The sequence below is a fragment of the Elephas maximus genome, chromosome 4 (genome assembly GCF_024166365.1).
Source record: "Elephas maximus indicus isolate mEleMax1 chromosome 4, mEleMax1 primary haplotype, whole genome shotgun sequence".
In the NCBI taxonomy this organism is placed as follows: Eukaryota; Metazoa; Chordata; class Mammalia; order Proboscidea; family Elephantidae; genus Elephas; species Elephas maximus.
In genome coordinates, this window is record NC_064822.1 from 159,899,455 (window position 1) to 159,922,373 (window position 22,919).

Sequence of the window (22,919 nt, forward strand, 5' to 3'; positions counted from 1 at the left end):
AGGAGCACCTGGTGGATTTGAACTGCTGACCTCTTGGTTAGCAGCCGTAGCACTTAACCACCGCCACCAGGGTCGCTATGAGTCGGAATGGACTCAATGGCAGTGGGGTTTTTGATTTGGTTTAGGGCTTGGGAGTATTGGGGGAAAATGGGAACAAGATGTTTTGCTAATGGGTACATGGCTTCTGTTTGTGGTGATAAAAATGTTCTAAAATTGATTGTGGTGATGGTAGCACAAGTATGTGAATATAATAAAAATCACTGTATACTTTAAGTGCGTGGACTGTATGGCATGTGAATTATATCTCAATAAAACTGTTATTTAAAAAAAAAAAGGGAAGAGCCAACAAAATCATTATTTGATTGTCCTCTTAAACAAACTTAAAAAAACAGCCCCAGCGACAAGACTGCCTGACCTTGGACAAGTTACTTTGTTTCTCAGGGTCTTCATGCTTTGTTGAAGACTCAAGACTTGTATTTAAAACCAGATGTTCTCTTCCTTCAGGGCCCACTTGGGCAAAGAAATTTGTGACTTTATATCTGAGGGAGAAAATCATTTGGGTGAAAACTTCTCAGGGGAAGTTTAAACAGGACAGTCAAACTCGCTCTGCCTGCAGGATCTATTGCCCTTTACCAAATCATTTCATGCTCCCTCATTTGGTTCTTCCTCTTTCACCTGAGTTTCTGTGCTGCAAACAGTAGTTCAGATACCAATTCCTTAATACCTGCTGTGTATAAGTCACAATGCTAGGTACTTTTCATTATCTCTAATTCTCACAACAATCCACAGATGGGGCAGTGTTGCTCCCACACCATTGTTGTTAATTGCTGTCAAATCGATTCTGACTCGAGGCAACCCCATGTGTAAAGAGTAGAACTGCTCCAGAGGGTTTTCAAGACTGTGTCCTTTCGGAAGCAGATCACCAGGTCCGTCTTCTGAGAAGCCTCTGGGTGTGTTTGAATTGTCCACTGTCTACCGCCCACCTTTTTGCTAGTCAAGCTCTTAACCATTTGCACCACTATGTTACCACTCTACAGGTGTACAAACAGACTCAGAAAGATTATGCAAGGTGACCATAGCCACAGAGCTGGAAAGTGGCAGAGCGAGGATTTGAACTCAGATCCAAAGTCTGAACTGCTTCTCCTATTCCTACACCCATGTTTTCCAACTGAGTCCATGGATATATTCTTGAGTTTGCTACAAATAATTTACAATACTGTGTTTATGTAGATGGTAAAAAAAAAAAAAAGTTAATATAACTGCATTTGGGGAATCACAGGGATATGCATCTGCTAACCAAGTATTGCCCTGGAATTTCAGGGCCGCTTATATTTCTACTCATGCTGGGGCTGGATATTAGTCTTTCTTTGTTGTGGGCCAATAAGCAAACACCCTGGCTGACTTTATACATAAATAATACAGCGATTACAGATGAAGGCCAAATGGTCTCACTGTGAACAAAGGCGTCACACACAGAACTTTCCTAACAGAGGGAAGTTCTGCTAGAATTAAGCCTTCCCATACCATTTTGGTTTTTGGTTTATACCATATAGTAGGCTAGACACATGTCAAATTTAAAAGGAACACTGCCCTGTAGTAGTCACTATTGTACCGACATCATGAGGGATGATTTTCATCATCAGTGCATTAAGTTAATACTAAGTTGTATTACTTTTGTATTTTGAATGTATTTAATTTGTTTGAAAATTTGCACAATAAAATGTCAGGGAAAATTTTTTCCAGAGTTATTTCTGACAAAATTTGCTAATAAAATCTTTATTCTTAAAGAGCACCTAAGTAAACTCATCAATTAACATCTTTGAACATTTTTCTACAAGCCAAGAGCAGAGAGAAGATAAACTTTAAAATATGGAAATAAAACTACACGTCTTCCCTAATTAGACTTACTTTAATAAAACATGTAGCCAAGGCCTTAACGAATCACGCAGTGTACTCAAACACTGAACTCTGAGAAGAAAAAGTCCTGTTGTCTGTTGGAGTGTGTGAGCTCAAATATTGTACCTATGCATGAAACACTTAATTCTTCCCTTCTTTCCTTCCTCCCACTTGTCCATCCATGCAAACATTTACTTTGTATTATATGTCTAGCACTGGAGACACAATCTCTGTCCATATCCCAGTGGGAAGAGAGACAAGTGAACCACACATTACAAGGATACGAGGGCTCACAATAGATATGGGCACAGGTTGGGTGGGAGCAATTAGGCCAGTACTGAGGAGGGACAGCGAGTCAGGAGGACCTTTTCTGTACATTACCTTACAAAAGTCCCTAACATCCTTATAAGGAAAGAATTACACTATTTTTTTTTTTTTTTAAACCTGAGGAAGCTGAAGCACAAACGGGTTGAGCAAATTGTCTAAGGTGACTTCACACGGCTTATAAGTGGCAGAGCCAGGATTTAATAACCAGACCAGTTGTCCCCAGAACCCTGGCACCATGTTGTCTCCGCACTGCACTGTGCAAGGCTCCTGGGACATCAGAGGCAGGCTTTAAATTGGACTGCATTTAGAAGATCTAACCACTTCTTATCAATTCCATCTCTATTACCTAATCCAAGCCACTATCATTGCTCACCTGGATAATTATTAGAGCCTCCCCAAATGTCTCCCTGCCCCAGTCCATGCCCACCTACAATCTATTTTCAATCCAGCAGCCAAGGTGATTCCTGTAAAACAAGGATTGGCCATGAACTAGCCTCCTCACTACCTCTCTGACCTCACCTCCTACTACTTGACTCCTTGTTCATCCTCTGTACTTGCTGTTTCCTCTCCCTGGAATGTTATTACCCTAGACGGTTGCAGAGATAGCTTCCTCAGGTCTTCCCTCAACATCATCTCTGAGGAGAGCTTTCCTTGACTCTCCTACCTAAAATGGTTTCCTTCTAACCCCACATTGCTTCGCTGCTTTATTTTTCAACATTGCGCTCAGCACCATTTTACATGCTGTATATTTTACCTGCGGGTCAGATTTGTCCCCACAAGAATATAAGCTTGATGAAGGCAGATTTTTGTTTTGTTAACTGGGATGCCTGGCATGTAGTAGGTGCTGCTCAGCACATACTGGAATGAATTTGTTGAATTAGACCAAAAGCAGAATCATTATAAGCACAATTCACACCTGAGCTGCTCATAAATTGATCCGGCCTGACACCTCCCATGTACCACGCTCCTGACCTGATAGAAGGGTGGGCAATGCAGGAACAACTGGGAGGTGTAGGGTGGGAAGAAGCCAACGCAAAGGGCTAAGGGGAGACCATCCTTAAATCCAGTGCCATGAGCAGGTGCCTATGACACCTCCGCCATGTCCTGTGGAGATACAGGCATCACCAGTCTTGATTCTAGTGTTCAAGGACCCACACACTTTCTACTCCGCCATTAGAGCCAATGGTCCCAGAGCTCTCAATCTCAAGGTAAGGTCCTGGGTGAATGAGATTTAGACTCCTCAGGCCAAGAAACATCTTTTCCAGCCTTTGGTAAAGAGCAGTATATTTCTGCCTTTTTCTTTGAAAGTCCTAATTCACAGAAAGCTGGGCTAAGGTGTTAAAAGGGCTCTTTATTTTCCCAATTTAAGTCCCACCTGTTCACAAAAGGGCTGTTCTCTGACACTGGCCTTTCTCACCCCCGATCTATTAAACTTCACCAGGGCAATGGAAGGAAAACCACAAGGGCTCCATTCTTCAGGAGTTCTCAGGCAGCAAAGGGTGGACTTTGAACTTGCCTACAGTGACTGGCAGGCGTGAAGTATTCTAAGCATCTCGCATCCGCTGAAGCTGAAGAGTGATGGATGGTGAGGAAATAAGCACAATAAGGTCAGACAAGGTCAAACAGCAAAAAGGATTTGGCTTAAAAGCTGGGAGATGGAATACTTCTCCCTAAGGAGGAGTCTGTGTCGGAGAATGTATAACGTTAGCCAAACTCCAAACTCATCCTCATTCTAAATCCCTTGTAAAAATCCTGGCCACATGGATTAGAAAGGAGGGGAGGTGACACATAACAATAATGAGAAAGCCATAAGCACCTGATTTTTGGTAAAATTCTAGGGCCTTTCAGTTCTGATATTCTAAGGAACTAAAATCACTGCAAGGTTGCTTCCAAAAAACAAATAAAATCCCACTGAGAGATGTTACTGTAATTTCTTTAGTTTGCGTCAGTCTGTTTTCTGTAGTTAGAAAAAAAAAAGGTGACTGGTTTGGGTTCCACTATAAAAACCTGCTGGTTGCCATGACAATTAACGTATCTGTTCCTCCCTTTTCTGCAGCATCCTTCTTGCATCTGAGTCAAATCAAAGAATCTATAAGCAACACCCATGATTTAGTATTTCCTGTGGCATGAGGATATGAAAATGTATGTACACGCACATAACCACATATCCAAAATACGTATCCAAGGGCTAATCAGAGGTCAGAACCACAACCTCTAAAATTGTTACCACTGCCCTCCTCTCCCAACAATGTCCCACAAACAACTTACAAGAGAGACTCCTGCAAGAGGGTAGCAAGTACAAAGGGAGGATGAGGGAGGAAAGCTTAACACCTACTCCCTTCCAGTCTAGAGTGTCTCAAGATGGCCTCTGGGCCAGTTCTTTCCAGAGGGTGCTCCGCAGCCTGGACTCCTTGAGGACAGTGCCTGTAACTGACTGCTCTTTGTGTGCTCAGAGACTACTTGCATAGCACTGGGCGCACAATGAAGCATTTGAGGCAATGAATGGAGCTCTTAGATAAGACAGCCACTCAATTTCCTACTAAAATCTCCGAGTTTGGGCCTAGCTTGCTTCGAATCGGCCCTGCCTGAAAAGAAAGCCAAGGAAGAATTCTAGCTCTACACTCTAAGGCGTGCAGCCTGGGAAATCAACAACTGAGTACTATGGTCAAGTCTTGACCAAGGATCCTTCCCTAGATGGACAGCAAAAGGAAGAACTAATCAGAAAGTTATAGCATTAATGTGATTTATCTTCTTCTCTCAACCAAGGCTGCTCATTAAAATTTATAGTTGGGTGCAAATGGAGATGTTCCTGTTTAGCTATCATTATTTTTTGGTTTAAAGTTCTTTTAAAAAGTTACACATGTCCATTTAACTACATTTAATTGCAAAACATGCTTGTTTTAGAAAAGCTATGAAAATAAAGCCGGAAGCAAATAAAACATCCATCATTCTACCATCCCCAGGTAACCAGTGCCTACACCTGGGTTTCTATATCACTATCCTTTCAGATATTTAGGCTGCTCAGTCTAATGGTGAGGTGCAAAGGCTCTGGAATCAGATTGATCCGGGTTCAAGCTCTAGACTTTTCACTTCTTAGAGACATGATCTTGGGGCAGGTAATTTAACCCTGTTTAAGCCTCAGTTCTTCAGCCATAAAATGAAGATAATTGTATCTACTTCTTGGTACAGTTTTGAGAACTGTTTTAATCTACAACAACTCAGCTATGTTAGGTTTATTAAAATTCTATATGTATGTACCACTTTTTAAATAAAAATGGTATCTTCTGCACATAATATTTTGTAAACTTTCTCAAGAAACATAAAAGCATGACCTCTTGATACTCCAATAAATTCACTTCTATAAACATCGTACTTTCTAAATGTGGACATACTATTTATAATGGTACAGTAATGACACAAGAAAAACTGAGATAAATTCAGCCCCAGGTGAGGCACAGGATTTAAGTCATTCATCACCTGTGCCCATACACGCACAGTTCAGTGCTCTTAAACATATACTCAATACTAATCATCCGTAAGAAGGAATGAACTAATATATTCAACGACATGTAGGAATCTCAAAAGCATTATGCTAAGTGAAAGAAGCCACTCAAATGATTTTACCTATATTGCATTCTGGAAAGGACAAAACTACAGGGACAGAAATCAGACAAATGGTTGCCAGGGGCTGGGGAGAGTGGAGAGAGTACTAACTACAAAGGCTCAAGAGGGAACTTTTGGGGACGTGTAAATATTCTATATCTTGGTTGAGAGATGATTACAAGGCTGTGTTTGACATAGTTCATTGAACAGTACACCTAAGAAAGGTGGAATTTATAGTATAAATTATATCGCAATTAAAAAAAAAAACTTGACACATCAGCTTTTGTAGACATTAACAAGATTACAAACAAGCAAACAAAAAAAAAACCAAATCCATTGCTGTCGAGTCAATTCTGACTCATGGCAACCCTACAGGACAGAGTAGAACTGCCCCATAGAGTTTCCGAGGAGCGCCTGGAGATGCTAAATTCTTGTTCAGGTCCCAACACTGCCTACGAACAAATTCAGAATAACTTTCTTTTTTCTCTCAGGCAAAATTAAAATGCACGCAAACTTTAAACAAATGCGACTCAATACCTACACACACAAAATCCAGCATTACTACCAAAAAATTTGATAACAGATACTAAAATGTGGCTTTAAATATCACTATTGTAAGTACAACTACTTTAGAACACTATCTGGAAATAGATTGTGCCGTTGGAGATCTTCTTTTCCCTGTGCCCCAGCAATTTTACTTCTAGGCATCTTCCCTAGAGAAACTGTCCCACGAGTACACACAAGATTTCACGGAATCAACCAACCTGTCTACCAATAGGAGAATGGTTGCAAGCATACTCTGGTTTAGTCACACACTGAAGTAATGGAAGTAAACTAGGTCTACAAGTATTGACACATGTATAAATTTTACAAATACCAGGTTGAAGAAAATAGCAAGTGACAAAAGAATAAATAACAGGTATTATTTATGTAAAAACATAATACAAGAAACAATAGTATATCCGGTTTACGGATACACCAAATGTATGAAAAAATGCAAGGGAATGATACACAACAACCTCAGGTTATGGTGACTTCTAAGAAGGAAAGTAAGAAGGCAGAACGTACCCAGATAGCGGCATCTGGAATCATTTATTTCTTGAAAACTAGTGACAAAATTTGATGCAAACATAAAAAGATGTTGTTGTTGGTGGGTGCAAATTGCCAGATCTTTGTCCTGCAGAGCCACTGGGTGGGTTCGAACTGCTAACCTTCTGGTTCACAGCCAAGCACTTAACCGCTGTGCAACCAAGGCTCCTAGAGCAAGATGTGAACATCTGTTAAATCTAGGAGGTGAGTGTGTAGGAATCACATTTTTTAAAATGTTCTTTCCTTACACGAACAGATATATGCACGCCCATGTTTATTGCAGCACTGTTTACAATAGCAAAAACATGGGAGCAACCAAGGTGCCTACCAACAGATGAATGGATAAATAAATTATGGTATATTCACACAATGGAATACTGTGCATCGATAATGAACAGTGAGGAATCTGTGAAACATTTCATAACATGGAATGTTTGAGGAACCTGGAAGGCATTACGCTGAGTGAAATCAGTCAGTGGCAAAAGGACAAATATTGTATAAGACCACTATTGTAAGAACTTGAGAAATAGTTTAAACTGAGAAGAAAACATTCTTTTGTGATTATGAGAGGGGGGAGGGAGGGAGGGTGGGAAAGGGGCACTCACTAATTAGGTAGTAGATAAGAACTACTTCAGGTGAAGGGAAAGACAGCACACAATACAGGGGAGGTCAGCACAACTGGACTAAACCAAAAGTAAGGAAGTTTCCTGAATAAACTGAATGCTTCAAAGGCCAGCGTAGCAGGGGCAAGGGTCTGGGGACCATGGTTTAAGGGGACATCCAAGTCAACTGACATAATAAAATCTATTAAGAAAACATTCTGCATCCCACTTTGAAGAGTGGCATCTGGGGTCTTAAACGCTAGCAAGCAGCCATCTAAGATGCATCAATTGGTCTCAACCCACCCGGATCAAAGGAGAATGAAGAACACCAAAGACACAAAGCGATTACCAGCCCAAGAGACAGAATGGGCCACATGAACCAGAGACTACATCATCCTGAGACCAGAAGAACTAGATGGTACCCAGCTACAACCCATGACTGCCCTAACAGGGAACACAACAGAGAACCCCTGAGGGAGCAGGAGAGCAGTGGGATGCAGACCCCAAATCCTCATGAAAAGACCAGACTTAATAGTCTGACTGAGACTAGAAGGACCCCAGTGGTCATGGCCCCCAGACCTTCTGTTGGCCCAGGACAGGAGCCATTCCCAAAGCCAACTCTTCAGACATGGATCGGACTGGACAATGGGTTGGAGAGGGATGCTGGTGAGGAGTGAGCTTCTTGGATCAGGTGGACACTTGAGACTATGTTGGCATCTCCTGCCTGGAGGGGAGATGAGAGGGTGGAGGGGGTTAGAAGCTGGCGAAATGGACACGGGAAGAGAGAGTGGAGGGAGAGAGTGGGCTGCCTCACTAGGGGTAGAGTAATTGGGAGTGTGTAGCAAGGCGTATATGGGTTTTTGTGTGAGAGGCTGACTTGATTTGTAAACTTTCACTTAAAGCACAATAAAAATTATAAAAAAAAATAAAGAAAAAAAGTTTTTTCCATGTTTGAAGTATTTGGTAATTAAAAACAAAATCAATGTGTCTACTTTTTAACCAGAACCATTTGGTTCATGACTTAACATGGGCTTTCATTCTCCCCTCTGTTAATCTGTAGTTTATTTTTTAAATATAGTCTGAGTTGCTGCTTCTGATGGGCTATTTCATTACCTAATAATTTTAGAATCTGATGCCACTGCATTTATACAGGACATTAGCTTCAACCTTAAATTAAATGCAACAATCAAAGCAAGCATCAACTTAAGAAAATGAAAATCCACTGAGAGTTTAATAAGCTGACTGCCCTAGAAAAACATCCCAGGCTCATCTAAGGCTATTATGTAAATAAACTAAAAATAAACTAAGGAGCAATTATTTTAAAGAATTATTTACTAGCAAAGTAACTGTGATTTCTGAAGTGTCCAAAGTATCAGAAAACATAAAAAAACTTTGTATTCAGAGTTTAATTTTTTTTTTATTCAGAGTTCGTGTTTCTTTGTCTTTCACCAATATATTTATTATTCTTGTTTAGTGAGTCTGTTACCACGAAGATTAACCCAAACAGTCAACAAATTTTTTTTCAAAAACAGAGGGCAGAAACACTTAAAGAAAATCGCAAGACTACAAGACTGTTTTATTCATTTCCCATTTGCCCACTAAAAACCCCACAGAGTGCAGTTCTACCCTGAAGCATGTGGGATAGCAACAGGTTTGGTTTAGTTTAGTTTTTTTTTTTTTTTTGCTTAAAGATATAAAAGTTCTCAAAAAATGTCTGTTGGAAAGGTGGGCTCTATTTGCAAAATGTCCTTAAGTAGCAACAAGGCACAAGAGCTCAATTTTAAAAGTCTTTCTTTAAAAACGAGAGTTTACTTTGGGCCCTGAGTACTTTGAAAACTTTTTTGCCATTAGAACATTTTAAATTGCCAGAGTGCTAGTCAAATTTCCCAGTAGTAAAATTTAATATGCTCCACTTGCCCAAACAGTAGAGTATTTTTGGGTGATAGAAGTAGGTAATAATTTTATGTAAATAAGAGACCCCAGTGCTCAGTGGGTGGTAAAGAGAACATAAACGAGCCCCCCTGAATGAAAGAGAACTCTCATACTTTAATTTTGGTACCCACATGCCTAACAGCCTCAGTAGATGCCAGTTCAGTGAGTGCCTTTAAATCACATGAAGTAAACTTTGGCAGGCTTTATACAACAGATATTACTTGATAATTTGCTTATGTCAGGAGGTTTTACAAGCAAGGTGCCTTTGCCAAATGAAAGCACATGTAATAAAAGCATGTTCATTCCATCATTAATATGCTCTTTTGTCAGGTTATGAAATGTTACGTGTTCAGTTCTGGGCACAGCCAACAGTTTTAACCAGGGCTTCAAACAGGTTAGTCCTTCGAACCCCTACTGAGAATTTGCATTTCTAACAAGTTCCCAGGCGATGCTAAGGCTGCTGGTTAGGGACCAATTCTGAGAACCACTACTAGAGCAGTGGCTCTCAAAATGTATCATATACGAGAAACACCCGGGGATCTTGTTAAAGTGTAGATTCTGATTCAGTATATCTGGTGTGGACATGCAAATTCTCAGCAGGTGTTTGATCCAGAGTGTTTGAAGCCCTGGTTTTAATCTACCTCAGCATCAGACAGAGGGACTACAAAGCAGGTGGACCTCTTTGAATAATTAACATAGGTGCATATGACAGCCACTAAATGCTGAACAATCTTTAGTAAGGCACAAGGGTAACTTACACATAAGGATAATTAAGCTAACTAAGAAACAGCTTATTATTCACAAATGTGAAATCTTGTTTATATTCATTATCCTAACATGAGAGACAAAGCTACTTAAATCTCCCAGTACAGAGTCCAGCACAAGGATGCTGAATATGTTTACTAAGTGACAAGAATGCATGTTTTTTTAAAGGTGGCCTGGGGTTGACAAAGCAGCTCATGCTGGGTCCTGCAGAAAAAGGTAATCACTGAATTGGTATCTGCTGAGGCTACTGGGTGTGTGGGCACCAAAATTAAAGTGAAAGACTCTTCTTTCATTGATATGGATTGTTGTTGTTGTTAGCTGTCGTTGAGTTGGCCCCTGACGCATGCTGATCCCATGCACAAAGGAACAAAAAGCCTGCACCATCCCCATGATCACTTGAAGATCAGACCGTTGTGATCCATATGGTTTTCAATGACTGATTTTGGGGAGTAGATTGCCAAGCCTTTCTTCTTAGTCTGTCTCAGCCTGGAAGCTCTGCTGAAACCTGTTCAGCATCACAGCAACACGCAAGCCTCCACTGACAGACGGGTGGTGTCTGCTCATGAGGTGCACTGGCCGGGACTCAAACCTCGGTCTCCTGTATGGAAGGCGAGAGTTCTACCACTGAGCTACTAGTGCTTCTGATATGAAGCATAGAATATGCTTTCTGGTTTCTCAAGTCTCATAACACAGTTTCACAGAATACCCACATTCATTCATTCAGCCAGTATTTACAGTGCCCCTGCTATATACCGGAGCCCTGGCGGCGAGTTCTGCTGCTAACCAAAAGGTCGGCAGTTCAATTCCACCAGCCGCTCCTTTGAAATCCTATAGGGCAGTTCTACTCAGTCCAGTAGGGTCACTATGAGTCAGAATCAACTCGACCGCAATGCGTTTGGTTTTTTTGGTCTGGTTATATACCAGGCTCTATGCCTGGATAAAAAGATCACCACTATTCCCATGAGAAAGAATGGAGCAGGTGCCCAAGGCACAGAGGTGAGGTGTGGATGTCCACAGAGGAAGGAGGCCGGAGCTCAAGGGCTGAGACTGGGTGAAAGACAAAGGTCAGATGAGAGGCTTTGGCTGTTACACTAAGGAGCTGGAATTCTGTCCTGCTGAAGGATTTAAAGCAAGATATTGACATTATACAAGGCATATATTTAATATAAAAATAAAAGAATGTACCAAGTTGGAGAAGTCCATTATCTGGGGACCATCTCCAAGGTCATCAGAGGTGTCTTAAGGTATTTCAACTTGAGCACTTACAGTAAACTAAGTCACCCAGGACATATCCCTTACCTATGCCTGAGGATGTGCTAATACTTACAAAAACACAAGGACAGCATGAACTGTTCTTAAATCATGTCATCTTATGGGGTGGATTCAAAGGATATACTTAATGACATTTTCCTCATCTGGGGAAAGATTTACAAGTACCCTTCTCAAGCATCTAGACATGCTGCACTCAACCCTATTCTTTTACTAGCTCCACATGCAGCATTTTGGAATCAAAGAGAGGCAGCAAATATTAACTGACTCCTATGTTTCTTTGATTTTTCTCTTAGTCTTCTGTGATTTTAAACCGAGGCTTTCAAGTACTTTGCCTGATGCTAACACACAGCATGAATAGCTCTTACTGAATGGGCTTCAGATTGTCATATAAATGAAAATTTATGCCAACTAGTGATTCAGGCTCAAATAGGGGCCACCTGTTCCAATTAGTGAGATTAAAATAGTCTACCACTGACTGACGACTGACGTTGGGTTCCAGGCCTTCCGGATGATGACAACATCTTTACAAAGAGGGAGAGGGGGACCTTGACCCCAACATAGAGTCGCACAGCCTGGAGTAAATATATTTAGGTGCTGAAGGATAGTTTTCACTAAGAGCATACTTTATTTTTGGAGAAGTACTTATATCTGAATTTCTGTGAAAGGCTGCCTTTCCCTGTATATTACAACAAGCCTACATAAAAAAAAAAAAAACAACAAGCCTACATAGCACATCTTAATTAGGTTCAACTTTCCTTCAGAAAAACAGAGCTTACATTCATTCTCCACCCACTATTTGTCCATGCCTGAAATTCTCAAAGAATCCATATCTTGCTGGGTATTCCACCCTATATATAGCCTAAGGCCTTCCACTGCCTCGGTTTCTCTCAGGTCATCAGGAGACTAAAGACAAGGATGCACAGAGACTCAGCCTGCAGCAAGCACAGCCCTCGTTTTTCCAGTCTCTTCAAGTATTCCTGGAGCCCTGGTGGCACAGTGGTTTAAGCACTTGGCTGCTGACCAAAAGGCTGGCAGGTCAAATGCACTTTGGAAACCCTGTGGGGCAGCTCTACTTTGTCCTATAGGGTTGCTATGAGTTGGAATCAACTTGACGACAGTGGGTTTCAGGTTTTTCAAGTATTCCTTCCCAGACAAGACCATCTTCAACCTATCAGAGTGGACGTTTGTTCATTCTGAATAACAAATAACAATTATTTATATTAAGTTAAATAAATTGATCTGCACCTCATTTGGTACACAAAGGATTTAAGTAAGATTGCAAGAAGCGCATGTATATGTAAATGTGTACATACTTTAAAATCAGGCCAGGGAAAACAAATCAGAAAAGGGAGTCAAAATTAAGAGATAAAAATACAGAAAAAAACAAAAATTTTGCTCAGCTCAGCTAAACTTGGACCCGAGTTTCCTGCTGGCCAAAACAAAAGGTGAAACATTTAATTACCCAAATTTTCACGATCCATGGGAAAAAATGCTTCTAAGAATCTTCTAGGCCATGGGTCTATAAGGAGTATTTCATAAAGGAATGGGGAGAGTTGAGATATTAAAAAAAGTGTTTTCCAAAATGATCCTGAGTTACTTTAGGCAGTACAGGACAAAGCATTATACCCAGAATCGTACAGTGAGAGAATTATTCCCCTTTTAATCCTCAGTCCAACCCAGTTGATTCAGTCCAGGAGAAGCATCAGATTAGTGCTAAAAGACCTCTACAACCTCCAACATTTGCTAATTTCCTTTTTGATCTGGCACTGCAGGCCACGGGCTCAAACAGTATCTAGCTAGAACAGTAACACTGATACTTGAAAAAGAAATTTAAGTTTTAAACAGTAAATTAATTTAGATAGAAATATTAAGTAAACAATAGTACAGGTGGTATGAAGCTATGTGTAGGAGGAGTGGGAATGACTGAAGTAGGAGAAACTTCGTGGTAGAAAACAAATGACTCAACGTCAGAACAACAAATGCTGTAATAAATGGGTTTCTTAACACCACTTCTCACGGCTGCTCGCACAGCTGGAAGTGGAGGAGTAGACATTCCAATGTGATTCCAGACTCCATAACCTTAACCACTTCACTACTCTTCAAAAGCCAGAGATGAGCTCAAACAGTGGTGCTGGGTAGAGCAGTAAACCATTGATGTGGCAGGTAAGGTTGTTGATGAGGTAGTGTCCCAGGAATCTGGTTTGAGGACTGGTTTTATGGTGAAAGTAGTAACCAGGTATGGGAGGGTGGATTGAGAGAATGGATTAAGTCTTAGATATATCGACCTTGAGATGCCTTGGAACACACAGAAGGAAACATCTCGTATTATGCAGTAAAGTCACACACGGTTGAGCTCTCAAGTCAGCGTGTAGGGCAGGAGCCATGGAGAATTTCCCTGAGGAAGGCACTCAACCGGGGATTGGCATTGGACATGCCTTCTCTCAATAGGCCAACTTCCCCCCAGTGTTGGAGCAGAGAATTATTTCTTTGGTCAAGACCAAATGAATTTTTGCCTTGTGTTTAGGGGCTGTGTTTATGAAAATTACATATGGCAGAAACAGTTGGTCCTGGAAGATGCTCTCAATGACAGAGAGGAGGAGAGAGCTTCAGAGCCAATAAAGACTAAGGTAGAATTGTCCTAAATTAACTGCATGTATGATGTACTCCATGGCTTATGGCGTATATATATTTTTATGTGTGTGTATGTATGTATACATATGTATATATGTATACATATATATTCCCCTCCCCAATAACCTGTCCCAAACAGTAGAAGGTCAAGACAAGGATGAACTCTTCACCAAATTTTATTTTGAAAGAAATGAGGACACTAGAAGGGACCTCAGAAAATATTATTAAAAAATGGCACCAGATCTGCACAGCTAAGTAATTTGACGCACGATTTGTCACACCTCTCCATCCCCTAAGAAAAAAATGGAAATAAATTCAGAAGGATAATGGCCTACTGCTAAATCACTCAAATTCAGGTTTTTTTCACCCGGAAAATTCACAAACTTTTAAATCTCTTTATCAATTAATTCTCTATTGAAAAATATTTTAAACTCTAATTCTACCTAGTTTACTACAGAGATGTGTACCCTGTAAGCATTATTATTCTAAAAACTCACTGATTACCATGGTATTTGAAATATTTAAAGCAATAAAGGAATTCATTTTAAGACAAAAGAAGTTGTAACGGTCAGTTCCAATTGGTCTATATTAGTTACGTAATTTCACTGGTTAATGATCTTGCTGGACGTCACTTTTTACTTCTGAAAAATGAATGGTCTGGAGTTAATATCTAAATTTCCTTCCAGTTCTAACATGGTTAAACCTTTGAGTCTAACTTTCCAACTCTCGGCCTTTAGTATGAGAAGCACGTGCCTTCAGTCCAGTCAAGCTACAGTCCCACAGGGAGTTCCGGTGTGGCCACCAGGTTACTGTTTTCCCAGTTGCTTTAAACTGCCCTTTGAAATGCTTTTAGTTGGCACAGGCTCCTCACATGCCCTCAGACATGAGGCAGATACCAGTTTATAATCAGTCATTTAATATGTACCTTCCTGAGGAGAACTACAATAAATGGGATGCATCTCAGAAAGCAATCCTTAAAAAGATCTGGGCTCTGGAGAAAATGCAAAGTGTTGGAAATCACACCTGCTGTCTCCACTCAACTCAGCTCCTCCAATGGCCAGACAGCTATATTGCCGTTTTGAATTTTTGTTATTATCCTTCCCCCATCTTAACATAATTGAGTGCTTAGCATGTGCAGGCCCTAAGCGGTGCCTTATACATACTATGTCATCAGTCCTCGCAACAGTCCTCAAAGGGGCTTATTATGATGCCCGTGTTACAAGGTTGGTAACTTGCCTGCGAGAACACCATGGAGAGTCAGCTGAGGCTGACAACTCCACAACAGGCACTCTTAACCACTCCAGCTTACTCCCCCATTGTGTCATGTGCTAAGGGGGAAGACAAAGGAGTGATTTTCTATCATGAGGGACTTCACAGAAAGATCACCAGGTGACTGGTCAAGTGGCCCATGAGAACAGAATATGTATACAAACAGGCCAGTCATGAGGTCTACTGAGGAGAAACATGCCTGCAGGACATCTCAAACTCTATGGTCACAAGGAAGAACCACCCTCATCATGCTTGCCAACTGCTCATCTTCCTGGCACCAAATACCAGGTAGAAAATAGTTCTTTAATGATGTTCTTAAATCATGAGCTTGTTTAACAGCCTTTGAGACCTCCCAAACTACTGGAAAATTTCTTATATCTCAAGCAACAGAAAAAGTTCTTAAAATCACTCTACATCGTTTGCTCATCAGCTGTTCACTGGGTATATATGGCTATGTGCAAAGGACAGGCAAAGTGCTGTGTCATCAGAATCTAGAGCACACAGTTCCGGTAGGTGACCTGCAGAAGCTGTATACATTGATCCCCAAGCCTTCAACAGGTTTAGTAAGACTACAGCTCTCCAGTATTCACTGAGGAGATGGAGAAGTGGTTCAGAACGCAAGCTCTGGAGTGGACAGATCCGGGTTCAAATCCTAGCTATACCATTTATTCACTGACAACCACAAGACCTTAAGCAGATTACTTAACCTGTTGGCCTCAGCTGCATCTGTAAATGAAACCATAAATAGGATACTATGAGGATTAAGAATACAGTGTATTTGAAGTGCTTCATATTGTAACTTGTGTATGGTAAGGGAAATCAGTACACACTGGCTGTTATCATTGTTACTACATTCTTCTTTTCATTTATGTTCTTTTTGCCTCCTAACAGTGGAATAACAAACAAATATACCATGTTTTTCCTCAAGCAGCATCCCCCCTAAATCGATGGAGTTGCTGGATTATGCACAGATAATATACCCTGATGTTTCTTTTATAGGGAATGAAAAGTTCTCATTCTGATTCACAGTGCAGTGATTCATGGTTCTCTTCCTTCTCTTCTCACCAACCCTCCTCCACTCAAAACACAAAAACACAATTAAGAAACAGCAGGACTGAAAGCTGCAGCCTCCTCTAAGTCAAGATGTTGGCAATTTTCATCTAGTAGGATCAGGTTGATTTCTGACCTAAAGAGCAGTCCTGGAAATTTCAGACCGTGAGTCTCAAGCAAAACGCATCCTGCAATCCAAGTTGGTGGCAGCTGTCTTGGTGTTCTACAGTGGATGTGACAAGCGGCTGTGCTGCTGTGGCTGGCAATTTGTTCTCCTCTTAAGGGAGAAGTGGTGAGCCTGTAGCAAAGCATAGCTCAAAAACACACCACATCAACCCATCTATCCTGAATTTAAGAAAAATCTGGCTTGAGACCCACTCCCCATTGTTCACAGTCCCTTTAATTAACTCTTTAGAACAAAATAAATCACTGATTAAAAGTGTACTCGCAAACTCCTCAGTTTATTGCATCACTGTCAGTGTCTGGCACCATGGAAGTCCGTTTCCACTCAGCCTAGTTCCTGCTTTGGGAGTAAGCATGTCACCATCATTTTATTACATCACTGCCCGGCCAGATCCACTGTGAGAAGGGCCGCAACATCACATCCGTGAATGCCTTCGGTCATTATTCATTACCCAATTTGGAATCTATTTCCAACTCACGGAACACTTAATGAGCACTACAGGTGGCATTCAGACCTGACACAAGTTTTTTTTTTTTTTTTTTTCCCTACTTGTTATCTTCATTTCCTTCTGTAAAAACGAAGGGTCTTGCCTGACCACAAGCATAAATGAGAAACACTCACTGGATATTAAGCTTCTAGAGAGACCACACTGTATGTTTCATTCACCATTGTATTTCTGAAGCCCAGAATTGCAGATGGCACATAGAAGGTGCTCAGTAAGTATTTGTTGAATGAATGAAGCATCTTGTCCTCCAAGTGCAAGCATCAATAGTTTATAACAGACAGGTAAACAATGTGATGAGGAACATATGGAGCTAGGTACAAAGCGCTAGAAAATGCTCTACACTTTTCACAAAATTAGCAGTCTTTCCATTTTCAAGCTTATGAATCCTTCTTAGGTACAGAAATAAACGCGAATGGCTACCATCTATTAAGTTCTTACTATGCCGCTGGCATTGAGTTAAGCATTTTATAGACATTACTGTATTTATTCCTCACAACACCCCTATGATGTAGAAGAGGAAACTGAGGCTTAGAATGGTTATAGGGTCCAAGGTCACACCAGTAATAAGCAGCACTAGTGAAAGATCTGTTTTCTAGGGCAGTCTAATGAAAGTTGTTCTGTAGGCAGAATAATCTGGTCCTTGGAGGCAGGATGGAATAGAAGGTGAAATCACAGAACAATGAGGAGCTAGTGTAGCAGTTATTGCCTGGTGAGGTCGCAAGTGGCTAAGCTAAGGTGGGAGATTCATGAACCTCCTCACAGGAGGAATGAACCAATTCCAGAGAAAAATAAAAAAAAGACCCAATGGCATTGCTGATAGATTACAGAGGTGGGAGCATGGTAGGCACTCAAGATGACTAAAAACCCACTGAAAAACCCACTGCCGTCGAGTCAACTCTGACTCATAGTGACCCTATAAAAAAAAAAATAATTTTTTTTTTTTTTTTTACCCTATAGGACATAGTAAAACTGCCTCTTTCAAAGGAAAGCTTGGTGGATTCGGACTGCTGATCTTTTGGTTAGCAGACGTAGCTCTTAACCACTATGCCACCAGAGTTTCTGCAAAATGACTAGCAGGTCTAATCAGTGGTGCCGCCAACAGAAAGAAAGTACTCACTTTACATGTGGGTAAAAACTCTTAATGGCACATGCGACCATTTTTTTTTTTTCAACCATGTTCTCTTATTTAAGACCCACAATCACTCCCAGGAAGTATGGACTATTATCATCTCCTTTACAGATGGGAAACGGAGGCTCAAAAAGGTTAGGACCTTGCCCTAGTGGTCACCTAGTTGGGAAATGCAAACAGCCAGGATACAATTCAGGTCAGTCTGACTCCAGAGCTCCAGCCATTCACCTCTACACCCAACTGGCCTAGGGTGGCATTCCAAAACATTTAAAATTAGAACCAACTAACAAAAATTTTATTCACACAAAAGCGATTAATAAAAAACCACTGTATAGAAAGCAGACTGCCTGTATTCTTAAAAAGATGATAGGCATTAACTATCTAGGGCAAGAAAAAAAGTAGGATTCTAATTATGTATACTCATTCTTTTGAAGTAGAGGGATATTATGTGCATCATGGTAACAGGCAAAATTTCTGAGTTTTACAAGTTTAAGGTTAAAAACGTGAATGATCTTGCCTTGTCAGCTTAGTGAGTTACACTTCATTTTCATGGGGGGAGAGGGGGTGGAATCTAGGTTAGTCCACCTGGCTGTAAAAATAGGCTTCTGCAATCTTAAAATAGTACACTGCCTCATTATTATTTCAGTCTCAAAGGCTTAAACAATCCCAGCAAGAGAGACGCGTATGTTCCCTGTTATCTCAACAAGGTATCAATTTTGAACTCAGAAAATGACCATTCAGTAACCAAGAACTCAAACTCAAGAGTCTAGGCTTCTTCCTTCATATCCCTGAAAAGTAGATCAATTCTTTCATGCATTTTCAAGGGAGCTAATTTACCAAATGATTCCACCAAAAAAAAAGTTCATTTAAAATCTTACACTAGTGATAGTTTATTCCCCAAAAGAGAGTGACATCAAGGAATTAAGTCCTAACACAGCTCAATGTATTTCAGTATGTTCAGAAAATAAGTCTGGACGTGCTACATCTAAGTGAGTTCCACAAAACAGGAGCTAGAATCAACTAATGGGATGCATGCTTCCTGCACAGGGAAATGACTGTTGTGGCTGCTTTCCTTTCATTACAGCATGCTTACTGCAGCCTGAAGAACAGATTCAGAATTACATCAGCCCACCTGATGGTTTGATGATTGTGAGCTCATTAAAGTTCTTATGAGTTTACATAAGAAAAGTTCTTATGTAAATCCACCAAGGAAAGCTTGGTGGATTCGGACTGCTGTTTTTTGGTTAGCAGAAAGGAAAGTTCTTATGAGTTTACAAAATTTTCACTTGTTCTCCCTATTCCTCACTGGCTCAATGATAAAAATCCTCACAACAGACAGCCAACAAGTCTTAACTGGGATCTCAAGGAGTCCAACAACACTCCTGTAGAATTTATGATCATGGTCTATTAAAATTCTAGCTTTCCTTAGTCTGATTTCTTTTAGTCCTCACTAGATTTCATTTGCCCAATAAGTTAATCTAGAATAATCAATACACATAATGTCTAACAGGAGCCCTGGTGGAGTAGTGGTTAAAGCACTCAGCTCCTAACTGAACAGTCAGCAGGTCAAACCACGAGCTGCTCTGAGGGAGATAAAGAGGTGGCAGTCTGCTTCCGTGAAGATTTACAGCCTTAGAAACCCTACAGGGGCAGTTCTACTCTGTCCTATAGGGTCACTATGAGTCGGAATTGACTCTGGCAATTTTTTTTTTAATAATGTCTAACTCAGTTTTAATACACAGGCTATTGAAAAAATGGGGTCTTTCCAAGCTAGTAAGGCAATGTGGTATGTGTAACATCCATAAGAATTTTAATGAATTAAAGAAACCCCTTTCACATAAGGTTGTGGTACTTTAACAACAATGACAGGCTCAGAAATGGAACAATGGCATTGACAAACTAAGTCTGCAGTTCTGTTACAAGACTGCTTTGTCACTTTCCATCTACGTAGTTGTGGTACAAACTTTATCACCACCATTTTATAGGTTAGAAGAGTGAGTTTTGGCAAGTTTCATGAGTTTTGCCAGATTACTGAAATGAGCTCTCAGTGAGCCATCGAGGATTTCTAACCCTGTTATTTACACAAGAATCAGCACAGTTGTGACAGGAAAATCCCAGCTTCCACACTCTTCTCAAGTCTGAAATTTCTTCTGTCAACTTCAATATTACCCCGCCCTCAATTACAAATGCATTAAAAAAAGATCTTCACTTTTGATGCATAGTTAACTGCGTTAACTACCAGTCATCCTTCTAGAAACTTGTAACTGTAGGTAACCTAAGATCTTTTATCGATGTTTTGCTATGACACTTATTTTTAAAGCACAGAAACAAAAGCCTTGCTTTAGAGGGTGGAAGAGTAGGGTGGGTGCAATCAAATATAACAAAACTTTTAAACTATAAAATTTTACGTTATTCTATTACATTGATTAATAGATGCTAAAAAGAAAAGCAGGCAAATATATACCCGGAACTAGTTACTTTACTTTGGGCAACCGATTACTTCTTGAAAATATTATTGACTACCCAAGTCCTGCACAAGGGGCCATGCCACGTTTCTGACACCACTGCTACTACTGTATCCCTCCGGTGGGGCTTTCGATCTCGGAGGTGACAGGCCGGAATCTGAGCACCGCTCTACCTTTGTGGACTTTATACAGGGAAGCTGACACCCAAACATCAAGATCTTGGACAAGCGAGCGGATTGCGGAGCAAAAAAAACAACTAATATATATATATATATATTTTTATCTCTTGGGAGAAAAGATGTCAGAGTGGAGGAGGTGCTGTTTTAAACGGCACTCAATCAGCCAAGGGAGGAACGGAGTACCCAATCTCGCGTCCAGGCTTGACGATGAAACAGCCCAGGAGGGCAAAGGTATTCCCCAAGAAAGGCGGAGGCTTCCACTCCCCGGAGAAACAAGCGCTCAGCTTGCGGCCTCCGCTGTTATTTGGAAGCAATAGATGGCTCGTCTCTGCGGCAAGCACAGAAGAGCTATTTTCACCCACAGCCAAAATCAGCAACAGCAAATTACACTGCAAACAATGAAGAGTGCGCCTGTTTTGCACGGTTAGAAACTCCGGAGAGGCAGCGCGAAGACTGACTTTGCACTTGGGCAGAGCCAGGAGCAGCCGCCGTGGGAGATGAGGAAGCCGATCCAGCCGCGCCCCTCTGCGTTCCGGCCGCGCACAGAGCGCGGGCTGGGGCCACGTACCCCGAGCCCGAAAACGGGGTCGGAAGGGCGTGACTTGGAGGGATCCCCACAAGTCCAGGCGCCGCGCGGAGGGCTCTCCTTGGCATAGGGGGCGACCGAGCGCAGCACAGGGCGCGGACCGTCGGGGAGACCCGGGCGTCCCCGACAGGCGCTCGTGGACAGGGGAACGGTGGGCGCAGGAGGGGCAGTCCGGACTTTATACTCCATCCCGGCGGCAGACCTGAGGTCTCCATCCTGGCCGCAAGCGGGGGTCCGACGTCCCCTTCCCAACCCTCCAGAGTGCGGAAGCGAAAAACCCAGGAGGCAGATGAGCGAGGCAGGCAGGGCAATGCGGCCATCGAGAGTTAACGCCGGAGCCAAAGCACCGCCCGGCCTGGCTCCCAGCGCGCGCTGCCCGAGGGGCTCGGCGCCCCCACCACACGCCTCCCCGCGGCTCTCACCCGGCTCTTGCAGCGGAGGTGCCTGCCTGGGTCCGAGTAGGTCCTGTCCACGGTGAGCGCCGTGTCGCTGCCCGGCATCGCGGCGCTGAGCTGGAACTTTCCCGTCTCCCGGGGACACCGTGCCGCGAACCGCCGGCCGTGCTCGGACTCGCCCCGGGAGCCGCGGCCGAGGGGCGGCGCGGGCTGCTGCAGCTGTTGCTGCCACCCGCGCGGCCGCCCTGCGCCGCCGCCGCCACCGACGCCTCGGGGTGGTGGAAAGGGCGGGGCAGGAATGCAAGAGTCTCCGCCCTCTTCCCCTCTTCCCGCCTCTCCCTTGCCAAGACCCTTCTCCAGGTGTAATTTCTCTGCCTCTGGCTGAAACTTGATTCTTCTCCCTCCTACAATGCCCTCTTTTTCTTCAAAAGATGAGAGACACCTACAGTATATATTATTTGTATGTTTATAATAAAAAATGGCTTTAATCGCAAGATTTCGAGGCTTGTCTTAAATGCCTCCTTTTATGTTATTTTTTATTCAACATGCACTTACTGAGGATCTACCAGGTGCCAGGCCCTACGCTAGGGATCAGAGACTTAAAATATATATATATATATATATATATATATATATATATATACACACACCAAAAACCCTTACACACACGCACACACACATATCCCATTTTACATTTCCTTGTAAATTACATATATATATGTACACACACACACCAAAAACCCTTAAACGCACACACACACACATATATCCCATTTTACATTTCCTTGTAAATTACTTCAAAGTAACGACCATATCTTTTCGTTTGGAGTCTAGATGACAAAGGTGTGATCAGAGAACAATTAGATATAAGTTGCCTAAACCAGAATTCAGAACACCTCGTCTTGCTATGTAGGGTGTGCTAGTGGGTGACTGAGTTGAAATATTTAAAGCGCAGCTGTTCCAGCCAGTAGCTAGAGTGAGTTGTGACAAGCCTAGAGGGAGGGAGGAATTTGCTCCTCCTCTTCAAAGGGTTGGAGGAG

The 22,919-nt window shown here is 41.9% G+C and overlaps 1 protein-coding gene across 1 annotated transcript in view; it reads right to left on the bottom strand.

Moving 5' to 3' along the window:
• Positions 1-22,161, bottom strand: part of TMCC3 (transmembrane and coiled-coil domain family 3) — a 77,788-nt gene extending 55,627 nt beyond the window's left edge. The window contains exon 1 of the mRNA XM_049884082.1: positions 21,907-22,161. Coding sequence (XP_049740039.1) covers positions 21,907-21,984 — 78 coding nt within the window. The 5' untranslated portion in view covers positions 21,985-22,161. The remainder of the gene's footprint in view (positions 1-21,906) is intronic.
• Between the last annotated feature and the right edge of the window lie 758 nt (positions 22,162-22,919).